The 15,248-nt window shown below is 44.8% G+C and overlaps 1 protein-coding gene across 1 annotated transcript; it reads left to right on the top strand.

Annotated features, from left to right (window-relative positions):
- The first annotated feature begins 9,255 nt into the window (after positions 1-9,255).
- Positions 9,256-13,893, top strand: BMP2 (bone morphogenetic protein 2). Its single transcript, XM_065401037.1, has 2 exons — positions 9,256-9,589; positions 12,538-13,893. Exons 1-2 carry the CDS (start codon positions 9,256-9,258, stop codon positions 13,380-13,382), a joined length of 1,179 nt encoding a protein of 392 aa, XP_065257109.1. The 3' UTR covers positions 13,383-13,893.
- The last annotated feature ends 1,355 nt before the right edge of the window (positions 13,894-15,248 follow it).

Here is a 15,248-nt window from a genome sequence, read left to right as displayed (position 1 = left end):
ACAGACATTTAATATGTCTCTTAGCATTAATGCCGCACAAACATGTGAACTGATCACCATATTCTAGATCCTTTGCAGATGAAAGTCAATTGATATTAATGGTACTTCCCTTGGATTGAGAGCAACATATGGCTCTGGAGACAGTGAAGTAATAAATCCATAAAACAAATATGGCCTTTAGTGTGATCTGGAGCTCAATGAATCTTGGGGTTGAGGGTAATGCTGCAAATGTTCATTCCAATTGTTAAATCAATTTGTGTTTGCTTTCCGGAAACACTTGTGCAGTTGAATTTTACTAGCACAAATGGTTGCAGAAAACAAATTTCAAAGCCATATGTGTGAGTATTCCTGGAAACGTAAGATTAGGACAGAAGACAGCAAGGTCTGGAGTTTTACACCAATGCACTTCTCAATTCCCTAGTTACATTCTACTTTATTCACTTTGCCATTTTGCAGTACTACACAATCACCGAATCAGTTTCTCTAACAACATCATTTTCATCTGAAAGGCTTGTTTGCCCCATACATAAGGCCTATTCTAGTTACAGATTTGTTCTTGTGTGCAGCATGGGCTCCTTTTCGATACTTCCTTGTTGAAATGATCAGTTAAAAACAACATAAAGAGCAGAGATATCAATGTGGAAAAGACAAAGAACACCGAACGGAGTCACACCCAGTCACAACAGCAGGATATCACACCCCAATTAATTTATGGTGATACATACTTCTTAATTTTGCATAGTCACAACAACCAGTACAGAGATGCAACATTGCAGAACAAACCTCACAATGCAACATTACAGTATTGCCTGTGACTGCTTATTGATTCAAATCCTCAGCTAGTACAATGAAGCTATGCCGATTTACACCAGCTGAGGAGGTGGCCCACTGTGGAGTCATTCATAGAGTTTAAAACCAGAAGGAACCATTAGATCATCTAGTCTGACCTCCTGTATATTGGAAACTCTTAAATTTCACCCATTTACCTGTGTATTAACTGCAGTTCCACAATGGCTGGGCCCTGTCTTAGAACATAAGAACATAAGAATAGCCCTGCTGGGTCAGACCAAAGGTCCATTTAGTCTAGTATCCTATCTTCCGATAGTGGCCAGTGCCAGGTGCCCCAGAGGGAATGAACAGAACAGGTAATCATCAAGTGATCCATCCCCTGTCGCTCATTCACAGCATCTGGCAAACAGAAGCTGTGAATGAGGGACACCATTCCTGCCCATCCTGGCGAATAGCCATTGATGGACCTATCCTCCATGAATTTATCTAGTTCTTTTTTGAACCCTGTTATGGTCTTGGCCTTCACAACATCCTGTGGCAAGGAGTTTCACAGGTTCACTGTGCATTGTGTGAAGAAATACTTCCTTTTATTTGTTTTAAACCTGCTACCTGTCTTCTTCTTTTAAGCATGTGCTAAAGTCCCACTGATTTAACTGCCTTAATGAATAGGGATGGATTTAAGCACATGCTTAAATGCTTTGATGAATTGGATGGAAGTCATTGCTCTGCATTCCACCTGTAGCCTCACTAAGCATAGAAAGGGGCTCTTCTTGAACCCACAGCCTCAATAAATGCTGCAAATGTAAACGGATTGGTGATTTCAAGGTCATTTGCTGGTTTAAGGCAATACCTACAAGGAAAAACTTTGACGGTAAATGACCTTGAAATCTCCATTCCACCCCAGGAATACAGAAATTAAAGTACTATTGCTTATAAAAACACTGAATACAATTTTACATGTCATTTTTGCTCTTTGATGCCTGTAAGTTTTGCAGTGCAAAGAGAGAGAGAAAGGTTCATGTGATAATATTGTCACTGTTCTGTTCTCTGTCCCAAGCAATGTAGACATTATGGAAATGTGCAAAACACTGTGCCTGTGTTTCTTAATACAATTCTGATTTCCTTACAGCTATGATGGAAAGGAAGTCAAGATTTGATTAATGGAATTGAGAGATGCTGTTAAAGAAAGCAACAACTTTGAAGAGATGCCAGACATCAGGCAAGGTGGAAAAGAATTAAATGGAATGACTGTCATTGAAAACAACTCATCTCGTAAGTAGCCTCCTGAGTGGGAATCCATCCTCTTTCTTTAAGGGAACGGAAGAAAGGTGGGACAGAACATACAATTGGTAGACCTTAAAAAAACAAACTATCAAGAGCAAACATAACTTTTAGGCTCCTATTAAGTGAGATTGTAGGAAATGTCCACCCATCAAATGCACATCGATGCAAACAGGAAGAACAGTTTAGAAAGAGAGAGAGAGTTCAGGATGGTCTTGACTAATTATGAAGCCAAAACAGCATTAGCACTAACACCTTTCAATCGTTTTCTGAAACAGCCCTCTCCCTTATGTGATATTACTTATATTTTCCATATTTTAGCATAGATTTTTTTCCTGATTTTGAAACTGATGGGTTTGGGGGAGCACGGTTGTGACAGCTCAGCCTGGGAACTTAAAATCCAGATGGCTTCTTTCTGGCATGTGCATCATCACCAGGCTAAAGATTCAGCAGGCCAAATGCTATGCAACTCTTTCTCTCCACTGGCAACTGTGAAGGCGTAAATTGAGGACAGTTGGGTTGTACAGGTGTCCCTGCAAGTCAAACCTGGTTAATGGTTATGCTGATGAGGCATGAAGCGGAAAGGATTGTAGACCCAATGCACCGCACACAGCTCTATTTGGGGCTGAAGGATATAGCCAGAACTTCACTAGCTGAGTCCTCCTTTGATAAAGTAAGCTGCAGGGATACAGGCACCTTTGTGGGCAAATTCTTCACGAGCTTCAAATCAGTGCATTTCTGAATCTCTCATTAGCACCCTCAAAAGGTGGTGCACGCAGACTAGAACATCCTACATCTATTAAACAGCTAGCTGCCACTTTACCATTGCTCAGCGGAGGATCTGCTATGGGGCAGGAAAATAGGCACCGTCCTGTATGCCTTACCTGTTTCATATGAGAAATCTGAACTGATACAGGTATCTCTGCTTCAGTTCTGATATGCCAGTCTGTTCAGATTCCCACTTCCAATGTAGAAGTCTTTTGAAGGAAGAGGGGGACTAGGCATTCAGGGCTAGATTTCATGTGGGAGCAATTGGTGGGGAGGGTATAATGAACTTCCCTTCCACAGCTAGGCACTTGAACAAACAAATAATAGGAGAGAGTCCCTGCCCCCAAGAGCTTTGTGGCCAGATGCCCAAAGGTATTTAGGTACCTCACTCCCATTGAAATCAATACCTTTGAGGATCTGGGCTTTACATTCTGAACAGACAAGCGACAAAGGAGGGGAAGGGAAACATCTCTCCTTTTACTCCATTAAGTCCAAGGCTTTTATGGCTTTAACATCAGAAGGATCCATGGACCTATTTATATTTAAAATCAGAAATAGGCAGCAAACCTATAGGAACCGTTTGACATGTTAAATCAGGTCAGAGTTTATCCAGGCCTTTGGAACAACTGTAGACACATTTCTCCCTGCTATGGCTCATCATCCTAATATAGCAACCATATGTAGATAAAGTGAAGCTGGGCATTCAGTACAACCCATGCTCCAGGCGCAGGGACTAAGTGTTAAGGCAAGAAATGACTTTTTCCTGGCGTGGCCCACTGCAGATTGAACTGGAATTGGCAATTAGACGTTGAAGTGCTCATTTAATGTCAGTGATGTGTAAACTACATTGCTATTGTTATTTTAGTGCTGATTTACATAATTGGAGTGCCCTGAAGTCACACTGCATGCACCTTAAATTCATGCTAAAGAGCTCCAGGAAGTCATAAAATTAAACATGATCTGGGATGGAATGCTGAAGGAAAAGTTCCTAAGCTATCACCCTCTCTAGGGCTTGAATTTCAGCCTGGGCCACTGCTCCTGCCCATGCAATGAAGAGGAAGCAAGGTAGAAATCAGAGCTTGGCGAGTCTCAGGACTTGTATTCTTCATAGGAAACGTTTATCAGTGACATCATTATCTCGGTATAGTTAAAGTGCTATAGTTATACTGGTATAACTCCTCGTTTGGACACTCTTGCTCCGGAATAAGAGTGGCTTTCTCGGGGTTGGCTTAACGCCTTTCCAAAGCAACAAAAACTAAACCAAAAAGGCTGCTGTTTTACCAGTGTCTCCATGGGGAATGATACCAGTGTAACTAGAGCCATTTAAATTCACACCTTAGCTTATACGGGTATAACTTTCCTATATAGACAAGCCCTAAATTGTGCAAAACGGGCCACTCAGAATGGTGGAAATGACCATGGAACTGTCTCCTGGTGCTTTACATTCTCCACACATTGATTTGATCTGTCAAATCCCATCAGTCTTTTGCAAGGCCCCTCCCCTGCCCCTCCTGGGCAGTGCTCCGAGGAAGCGGAGCAACACGGCAAGGGATTCTGGGCAGTTCAAGTGAGAGTCTATGGTAGGATCTAGAGTAGACAGTTGATCCTTTGTATCATCGTTTCTATTGCATTAGTACCTACAGGCATCAACTTTGACCAGGGCCCCATTGTGCTAGGCACTGTATATACATATAATAAGGGACAGTCTCTGCTAGGAAGAGCTCATGATCCAAGTAGGACAAAGGGTGGGGGAAAGGAAGTATTAGTAGTAACCCTATTCTACAGGGAACCACGTCACAAAGAGATTAAGGCCCAGAAGTTAGGAGCCTAAACTTACTGTCACACAGGGGTTTCACAGCATCACACTCCAGCACCAGCTCTAGGATAGACGGGGACTAGTCGTGGAAATGGGCAATCAGGCCACGAAGCCTACAGACCGGCACCCTGCGTCTGCTGAGTAGGACACAGAGAGCGGCTCAGTGGTAAAGCCAATCCCCAAAGGTTTTCTAATGGGGAGTTGCACATCCAGAGAGTTCTGACACATTTCCACCACTGGAGGGCAGGCATATCTTAAAAACATTCAGGGCTCTCAGCAAAGCAGCCCTGAACTCCCAAGAACTAGGGGGCTGAACCTAGAAAGTCAAATGCATTTAAAATGAGGCTTCCCAAAGGATAAAAGGAGCTTTCTCGGGAAACTGATGCTTTTCTTTCAATCGGGGCAGCACATGATTTCCATCTCCCCGTGTGACTTATGGGCTGTGTGAAATGCAAGGTGTAGGTGGCAAACGTTTTAGCAGGGAGCTCCACTTCCCTTCTGCCACTACTTATCAAACTAGATGCTAGAGTTTAACAAAGAGGGGGCTATGTCACTCTGAGTCTCGTATCTCTGCTCAAGCCTGGGGACACAGTGTCAGAGAAGCGGCCAGGGTTGGCCTGTAAGATGGGTACATTTCAGGCAGTGCTCTTTGAAGGAATGAAGAAGTCAAGGTGCCTCTGGGAAAAGGAACTGACCTGAGTCCAGGGGAACATTTCTAGAGGTGCTCCCACTACAAGAAAGCAGCACAATGAACTTGATACCTACTAAAAAAAACCATATTCTTGGTTGTGGAGTCATCCCTCTGAAATCTTTTGAATATGAAAGGTCGTACCCCTGGGAGAGTCTACAAGCTGGCGATATGCGCCTCCTTCATTTCAGGGGTGCTTATGGGAACTCAACCTAGTTTTTGTTGCTGGCATGACAGCAGCAGTTAGTTGTCCTCTCCAAGAGCCAAACACATCCACTGCAATCTAAACAGGTTTAAAAAAGTGAGAAATGAGCTTTCTGTTATCTGTGCAAAGTTCAAACAATGGTTGAGGTTTGCTTTAGATTTGACCAGGGCTACTATATTGTGTTAGCCATTTTAACATTATACAGAGTCTATGTAGATGCATTAGACACAGTACCTTTAGATCAGGGGTTCTCAAACTGGGGTCGGGACCCCTCAGGGGGTCATGAGGTTATTCCATGGGGGGTCGCGAGGTGTCAGCCTTCATCCCAAACCCCTCTTCGCCTCCAGCATTTATAATGGTGTTAAATATATTTAAAAGTGTTTTTAATGTATAAGGGGGGTTGCACTCAGAGGCTTGCTATGTGAAAGGGGTCACCAGTAAAAAAGTTTGAGACCCACTGCTTTAGATTAACCATTCTGATGCTGTTTCTAAGACCTTGAAGTCTTTGAACCACATCCACAGCCATGGGGCGAGGCCATTTACACCAACTGAGGACCCGGGGTCTGTTGTTTATGTCATTAACTGTGAATGCTTTGTGTTCACCCACTGAAAAGCTGGCGTGCCTGGATCATTTTTACTTTTTCTATAGGCCTAGTTTATTTTAAAACACTCCCATTCTCCCAAAACCTTATTTGACCTTCACACCTTAGAAGTCAGCAAACACCTAAATCCCACTACACGAAACTAATCCGATTTGTATAAGCAGAGCCCGAGACTTATTTCACTCTTCTCGTACAGAGGGAACGTATAATGAATGGATCATTGTTCAACATACATCTCTGATTTTCCTCTGCCTTTCCACTTGCAGGCGTGCAGGCGCTAGCTAATGCAATTGTCATTCCCTAACTCCAAGGTTGTGTTCTGCTGGATGTTTTAGCCGATGCATGGATTGATCCCGATTCCCGGGAGAAGAAACTATTCCCTAGAGGGCTACATCTTGTGGCACGGGAGATCCCTAGGACTAGATTTATTAAACTTGATGCGAAACTTAACAGCTACCGGGGGACAGCCTGATCCAACTCCTATTGGAGCAGAATTATCCGCTTCCCATCGGAGGCGCCTTATTTGCAAAAATCACGCTGCACGTTCGTTGTCTCTCATCGGTATGACTAGATCGGATACCGGCGGGCATGGCACCGTGCGATGCATGTATTTATTTACTGCATCAACCGGCAATGGTGTCTGCAGCAATCAAACCGCGACAGGGGGGACGTATTGATGGGAGAGGAAAAAGGGGATGGGTGGAGGGAGAGACAATAATCAAGATTTTATTTTCAATCCCCTAAAAAAAAAAATTAAATGTCCGGATCCTTGATCTTGGTTTAACTTTAGCGCTCAGGTTATTGGAGTATTTAAATCACCATCCTCCGAAATAAACCACCTGGAGGGAGATAATGCTGCAGGCGAATGGGCCAGGGCTGCTGTGTCGCGTGACTACTGCAAATACCCCCGCTTCCTCCCAGAAGTTTTAAAATAAAGTGCTTGCGGGTTGCATCTGGCAGCCGAGCCTCGTCCCCGCTTCCCCCACAACCTTCTCCTCCTTCCCCAATCCGGAAAGGCTGGGGAAGCAGAAGCGGGGAGGGAAGATGTGAATGAGCTGGGACTGGTCCGAGGAGGCGGCGTCCCCTTTAAAAGCAGCGAGCGCGGCGCGGCAACCGCTCGCTCCCCGCCTTGTGATTGGCGAGGAGCCTCAAGCCCCCGGGGTCGTGACATCAGCAGCGCCACAAAAAGCCAAGGAGGCATCCAACCACCTCAATCAATTTGCAAGCGAAGGGAAGGGCCCGGGCACCCCCCCCTCCCCCAGTGCGCCGCGGGAGGAGCGCGTGCGAAGAGAGGGGGTCCCCCTAGCGCTGCTGCGGCTGCTTCCTCTGCCAGGCGACTTGCAAAGGGAGCGGAGCAAAGAAGGGGGAAAAAAAAAAAGAGTCAAACTTCATCTTGCTGCTGCTGGACTTGTCTCGCTGCTGATGCTAAGGGCATATTTTTTCCAAGGAGGCTGCTAACTGTATTGCATCTAGATCTCTCTCTACACACGCACACACACACACCCAGAGGAAGCAACAACGCTTGTGGATCGCTGCTTTGCAAAGGGAGAGCCCCGTCCCTGGCTGAGACTTGCCCTCTGCCGCCTCCTCCTTCTCAACCCGCTGGCTCCAAGTATGTTTCAGGGGCGGACTGCGCTCCGGGGCGCTTCTGCGTCTTGCCCCGCCGCTGTCAGCGGAGCCGCGGCGGAGTGACCGCCAGGGATGCCGCAGAAACGCACCGGAGTCCCTCCTGCAGACACGACCCCGCTGCGGCTGCTGCTCGCAGGTAGCGCCCGGGCCATCGCGGAGCGGCGGGAGCCCTCTGCCCAGAGATGACTCCCCGGAGGAGCGATGGGCTGCAGCGGAGGCGTTAGAGCGCCCAAAGGAAGAGGGCGACGAGCCCAGCAGCCGCCCAGCCTCTCCCAGGAGAGGGAAGCCGGTGGCTTTGGCTAAGGACGTAGCAGGACTATTTCCCTCTTGCTCGGAGAGCTTCCCCCCGGGCTGCTGAAACTTGCCCGGAAAAAATAACTTCCCTCCCCGGCTCTTTCTGCTGGGAATCTCGCCCCCCTTCCCTACCCACGGGGGTACCTCATCGCAAACCCCGCACGCCACTGGGGAGGTGCTTGTAGCGGATACAAACCCCCTACCCGGCCGGGAACCCCCTTCGCTCTTCCCGGGCCAGACCCTTTCTATGTGGAGCCCGTTTCAATGGACGTGCCCCAGTGCGCTGCTGCTGCTTAGGCGATCGGCGGGCTCCTAAAGGTAAGCGCGGCGGAGGGCGCCCGGGCTGGGTGACAGGCGGCGGCCGGGCACCTGGGCTGGCCCCGCGAGCCTCTAGCTTTTGCACACCTGTCCCGCCTGGCTCCGACCGGACGCTGCTACTCCCCCTTCTCCCCACGGCGGATCAACACACTGCAGTCCACACGTATAGCCTCCCCCCCCCCCCCCACTCCGCATTGGAGTTACTTTATGGTGGCTGTTCGCACCATGCGGGGGGCTCTTTCTAGTGGTGCCGCTAGGCTGGCCATCCAGGTCCAGGCTGGCTCAGCCCTTAACCCCCCCCCCCCATCTTCTTTGTTTTGCACCCCCCATCTTTCTGTAGCACCCCGCAACCACCAAACGAACACCTCTGGAAACAGCTGGCCATGGCCCTAGTATGATCCTACCTAGACCTGGAGATGGCCAGACCGGTTCCTGCCCACAGACGATAGCGGTGTGGTCGCATAGCGACCACCTGCACAGAGGTGCCCTGTATCTCTACATCCACTAGGCTCAGCTCTGCTGTGCAAGGGCCTGGTCCATGGCGGGGGCTTTGGATCAGGCCTGGAATCAGGAGTCACTTCGGGAGGCGGTGGAGCTGCTCCAGGAGTAACCGAGAGCAGGACGTGACCCGGTGTGGACAGGGCAGTCTAGCTCAGATCCGTTCCCACGGCCACTAGCCGTGGCCTTCCCCCTCCCTCTGCAGGGGGAGCAATAGGTGATGGGCAGGATCAGGCCCGCGGGGGGGTGTCCCTCCCTTCCCCCACTCCTAGGGAAGCCCGCTCTGGATCGGGGCCGCGAGGGTCATGCCGGGGTGGGCGCCCCGAGCCGGCCCTCCTGACTTGCCCCCTGTCCGCGCAGGTTGACCATGGTGGCCGCCATCCGCTCCCTGCTAGCGCTGCTGCTGTACCAGGTGCTGCTGGGCGGCTCGGCCGGGCTCATCCCGGAGGTGGGCCGGCGGCGCTTCAGCGACTCGGGCCGCGCCGCCCCGCAGGAGCTCCTGAGCGAGTTCGAGCTGCGCCTGCTCAACATGTTCGGGCTGAAGCGGCGGCCGAGCCCCAGCAAGAACGCCGTCATCCCGCCCTACATGCTGGACCTCTACCGCCTGCAGGCCGGCCAGCAGCTGGGCCACTCCGCCCCGGGCTACCCGCTGGAGAGAGCCGCCAGCCGCGCCAACACGGTCCGGAGCTTCCACCACGAAGGTACGGGCCGGGTGTGTGTGTGTGTCTCTCTCTCTGCGCTGCCCCCTCGGGATCTCCCCCCTAGCGGTTCTTGGGAGCCCTCGGTGCTGCCCCTTCCCCTACAGGAGCGAGGGGAGGTGGGAGGAGACGGGGTTCGGTTTGGGGGAGTGTGTGTGTGTGTGTGAACTGGGGGGGGGGGGGGTGTTGGTAGGTGGTCACTTGCTATGGGTCCCAAAGCGTGTGTTCGGTTGTCAAGAGTATTGTGTATATGAATGAGTGTGAGCAGGTCTTGTGTTTTTGTGTGTGTGTGCCATCAGCACTGGACCCCCAAAAAAGTGTGTGTGTGTGTGGGGGGGGAATCTTTCCAAATAGTGACTAAGTTTTGGCTGCTAATAACTCTTAAACTCACAAGAACTATGTAGTCAGGATTTTTGTTGTTTTAAAAGCCTTCATCAAAGCAGTCTTTTTCAATGTAATGTTCTGAGGCATTTATTCTAAAATTTTCCTCCCTCTTGTCTCCCCCTTGTCCCCTTCAGCCCATGTGAAGTTTTCATTTTATTTTTACAGCTTGGGTTCAAATTAAGAATTCCTACAAATAGCCTTCAAAAATAAAAGCTAAATACCAGAAAAGTCTCCTTGGCTTATAGTTGATCTGGGTTAGTTTTTTAGAAGGTTTCTAATCCCTGGGAGAGATCAATGCAACAATCAATTGTATTGTTTGCACAATGACTTTCTTGTCTAGTGTTTGAATCTAGGATAGATTTAATGTATATCTAAGGTAAGCCTTCAAAAAACAGGTTGATAAAAGCATTGCCACAGCTGATCATTGGACTTCATGTGCACCTGAGCCATCAGGTAACATGGTCATCTCTTAATTAAGATGCTGAATGCATTTAAAAAGAAGGTAAAATGGGTACTCACAAGAACTGGAGTGTCTATAGCTTAAAGTAAAGCTATTCAGTTGTTCAACAAATGTTTAGTATCCATCCTCTCTCAGCTTTAAGTGTGCACATAAATCTATTTGTTGAAAGCTTTCCAAGTTCTGTGAGTTTGAATCTAATTAACTAGATCAGTACTGTATAACTAGAGTCTTACATGGCAGTTCCAAAAACTAGTTGCATTTAGACAGCTGTTATATTCAGCTGTCTAACACGCCTATCTTTGATGCCTACTAAATGCACACAGAGATGATGATCTTGACTTCCTGGACGAGTTTCTTCCTTTTAAAATTTGTCCATTTTGTAGTTAATTGGTTTACCAGTTGTATGTCCATGGACTGACTAATAAACTCACATAACATAGATTAGATACTCCAGTTCAGCTGACACAGGTAGACTTGTAGAGTGAGTGGCTTGCATGTTGCCCATCTGCTCTTTGCAAAAAAAAGGTTTCCAGAACTTGTAAATAACTTCTAGCTATTAGTCTTCAGTGGTGGTATGCTATAGTCTCACTGTAAAGCTAATGAAAATACAGACTCCACATGTTATAACATGGAGCTGTGATGAAAGAAATTTTATTAGGATTTAATTAAGTTGGTATACAAAGGAAGTGGCCTAAGATCAGTGGTTATACTGTCTGATGGGAAGCCTTATAATGAGGAAGGAGATTAATGGTGAAATCTAACCTTGCACTGTGGTTTGTGCTTGTGTGTGAAAGTAAATTCTTCATAATGAATGGGGGGAAATCCAGTGTATGGTTCATTCAGGCTAAAACATTTCTGAATGTAAAACTATACATGGGAGGGGGGGGGACTCTACTTGAATTGCAGATTTTACTGACCTACATAGCTATAAAATGTGCTATTACTTTCCAACTTTTGTAATCATGCAACAATAATAATAATAAAAAAAAAAATCTCACCACTTGCCTTAAAACCATTGGTCAGTTCTAGCTACCTGGAAATCCTGTTGAGTGATGAAAAAACACGAGTCCATGTTTTGAGGTAGACAAATACAATACAGCTGTATGTATTTGGGCTGGATCCAGAAATGTTTATGAATAATGCTTACTCATACAAGAAATCGAAATTAAAATCACTTGAGTAAGAATTACTCACCCAAGTAACGATTTCAGCTAATAAAATACATGAATTATCTTCTAGCATCTTTTTAACTTTGGTGATAAACAACACTTTTGGAAAGGCTTATTTGTTAATACTCTTGTTTATAATTTATAGGGCTACAAATGTGGTCTGAGCCACATGGATTTTTTTTTATTAAAAAAAGTAGGCATTCCCCCCCTCAAATATCCCAGAATGTTTATTATTTGAGGGTGGGGGAGAGAACAGAATAAATTTTAGGAAACCATTTCTCATTTGTATTGTTTAGAATGAACTCTGTTTCATTGTCCGAGTACCACCCCTGAGTTTCAGCAGAAAAAATTCAATACAAATGCCACCTTTTATGGATATTCAGAATAAAATAGTAGGGTGTGTTTCATAAAATACCATCACAGATGTGGAGTTCCTGGTCTCCAATTAAGACTCAAAATCTGTATATTAAGATTTGTACATCTAAATAGTGGAGTAATATTTTTGGAATGGAGTTTAAGGGATTGACATAAAAGCCATATTTTTGAAAAAACCAGAAATGCAATAATTACCTTAAATCCTCAATCAGTTTTAATTATTCTGATTAGACCTCCACTAACTACAGTGCTAAAGTTTTCTTGCTAATGTCCTTGAATTCCAAAGTAATGCTTCACATTTCTTACCCGTTATTATAACCACCTGGAATGCACAGTCTACCAGAATTGGATCAAAAGGCTTGACAATGAATGAAGTATTCTTAACTTCATGCTATACATGCTTGCGTAAATAAACAGACAAGGGAAACAGTATTTTTTTATAAAAGTTTCAAATCTCACATGTGGTGCTACACTGTTTAAAGTTTCCAGCAGAAGAGTAATTCATGTTTTCATTGCTTGTCTGTTACTGATTGTGTTTTGTTTTCCCTCTTTGATGAACTTAGAAGCTTGGGAAGAACTCCCAGAAGCAAGTGGGAAAACAGCACGGCGCTTCTTCTTTAATTTAACTTCCATCCCTAACGAGGAGTTTCTCACCTCGGCTGAACTTCAGATTTTTCGGGAGCAAGTGCAGGAAACCTTTGAGAACAATAGCAGCTACCATCATCGTATTAATATTTATGAAATTATAAAGCCAGCCACAGCCACTTCTAAGGACCCTGCCGCAAGACTTTTGGACACCAGGTTGGTGCATCAGAATGCAAGTAAATGGGAAAGCTTTGATGTAACACCAGCTGTAATGAGGTGGATTGCACATAGACAGCCTAATCATGGGTTTATAGTAGAGGTGGTTCACTTGGACAATGAGAGCAGTGTTTCCAAGAGGCACGTTAGGATTAGCAGGTCTTTGCATCAGGATGAAGATAGCTGGTCTCAGCTCCGGCCGTTGTTAGTAACTTTCGGCCATGATGGCAAGGGACACTCTCTCCATAAAAGAGAGAAACGCCAAGCAAAACACAAACAGCGCAAACGCCACAAATCCAGTTGCAAAAGACATCCTTTGTATGTGGACTTCAATGATGTGGGGTGGAATGACTGGATTGTTGCCCCACCAGGATATGGTGCCTTTTACTGCCATGGGGAATGCCCTTTTCCATTGGCAGATCACCTAAACACAACAAACCATGCCATTGTTCAGACTTTGGTCAACTCCGTGAATTCCAAAATCCCTAAGGCTTGCTGTGTTCCGACAGAACTGAGCGCTATTTCCATGCTCTATCTTGACGAGAACGAAAAAGTTGTATTAAAGAACTATCAAGATATGGTTGTGGAGGGTTGTGGGTGCCGCTAACTATATTAGACAAATACAAAAAAAGCTGACACTTTAATATTTCCCAATGAAGACTTTATTTATGTAATGAAATGGAAAGAAAAAAATACAACTATTTTGAAAATTATATTTATGTCCACAAAAAGTTTGGGAAAACAAATATTTTAATCAGAGAATTATTCCTTTAAAGATTTTAAATGTATTTTAGTTGTACATTTTATATGGGTTTAATCCCAGCACATGAAGTATAATGGTCAGAATCTTATTTTGTATTTATTTACTATTATAACCACTTTTTAGAAGAATAGCTAATTTGTATTTATATGTAATCAAAAGAAAAAAAATATAGGGTTTGTACATAATTTTCCTAAAGTGTAGCTGTTTTAATTGTGTGTATTTAAATTGAAAAGAATACATGGAAGGTTACTATGGCAAAGTGCATAGCACATTTGCTTTCTGCTGTGCTACTGTTAAGGTCACAAGTTCAAGTCCAGAAAAAAGTGGATAATCCACTCTGCTGACTTTCAAGATTATTATATTGTACAATTCTCAGGAATGCTGCAGGGTGGGCTGTCCAATCCATGAGAACTGGCATCCTCTTTAGGTGGAACATTTTGGATAAGAACCAGACATTACTGATCTAGTATACTGCTATTCCCAACTCATTTGCAGAGTGAATACAAGCAGGGCCAATAGAAATCTTTAGGGAAAAAAGGCTGAACTCTTCTTAGACCTACAGAAAAGTTGAATGTTTGTCATTCTTCTCCTTTACTAGTCCTCTCATTTTAAATCCTTATCCTGGCCAAATATTAAATAATAAAATATGATTTCTTTTTCTTTTCTTTTTTGTGTGTGTGGTGATATATGCTAAAAAGAACAATAATTTTATTTCTACTGGCCCTTGTCTAACAGTTGGGAATACAATTACTTTTTTCTTACCTCAAATGAGAGCTCATTTTATGTGGAATACTATAGAGAACTAATCTTCAAACTTTACCCTAAGTACAGCAAACTATTGTTATCTGTGGGCTCTATCTACTTTCAACTGCTGGTTTTTGCTGACTCTTGGAGTAGTTTTGTCTTTCTTTCCAGGGTCTTGTGTTTTTGAAAGCATTTTCCCACCAAATGTTAAACCGATTTCAGATAATAAATAATAGAGCTCTGACATTTCATTCTGCAAAGTCCCATCTGTAAGAGCAAATGGTTCATTCACAAAGATAAACTGTGTTTTCTGGGTTTTCTTGCTTCTTAAATTCTTCATTTTATTATATAAAAAGGGCAAAAGCATGATTTGCAGTTGGCAAGCAAGGCATTAATTGCAGCTCATACTTACTGAACATTTACAAGACTGTTGGTGTAGTAATTTGCAAGTAACTTGTAGAAGATGGGAAGAGGATACAGAGGCCTGGGTTTCTTGTTGCATTGGAAGCCTTGCCAAATATTAGACTTAAAAAATACCTGAGATTGGCTTCTTGCTGCTGTATTGTAAATTGGACTGAAGCCAAGTGCAGAATGAAGTCAAATTAGCCTACAGGTGGTAAGTTCATTCTTACATTCAGAACTCCTAGCGCTTTAAAGCTGTAGAATTGGCCATAGAATAATGATTCTGTGATTATATCCTCCAGGAACTTTGAAAGTTGCTTTTCTTTGTTTTTGCCAAGAGGGCAGTTCTCTATCCATGGACCTTTTAGGTCAGCTTCTGAAAAAATATCAGATGCCAGCCAGTCACTAACTTGCTTAACGTTTGGGGTTGTTTGTTGTTGTTTTTGAACTATTAATAAATACCAGTATGCTACAATGGATGTGCTAACTGGGCTTGTGGGTCAAAAGATTTCTAAATAGACTATATCTTTAAGGCCTGTTAAAGAATAATTCCTCTGCCCCAAA

Source organism: Emys orbicularis, chromosome 3 (genome assembly GCF_028017835.1).
Source record: "Emys orbicularis isolate rEmyOrb1 chromosome 3, rEmyOrb1.hap1, whole genome shotgun sequence".
In the NCBI taxonomy this organism is placed as follows: Eukaryota; Metazoa; Chordata; order Testudines; family Emydidae; genus Emys; species Emys orbicularis.
The sequence above is the reverse complement of the archived record's forward strand: the minus strand, read 5'-3'. Positions and strand labels throughout refer to the sequence as shown.

What these genes read in the sequence shown, in the direction of transcription:
- BMP2 (XM_065401037.1), top strand. Translation starts at nt 9,256, where the DNA reads ATGGTGGCCGCCATCCGCTCCCTGCTAGCGCTGCTGCTGTACCAGGTG. An exon ending in CCGGAGCTTCCACCACGAAG is followed by an intron (nt 9,590 to 12,537) that starts GTACGGGCCGGG and finishes TGATGAACTTAG; the next exon opens with AAGCTTGGGAAGAACTCCCA.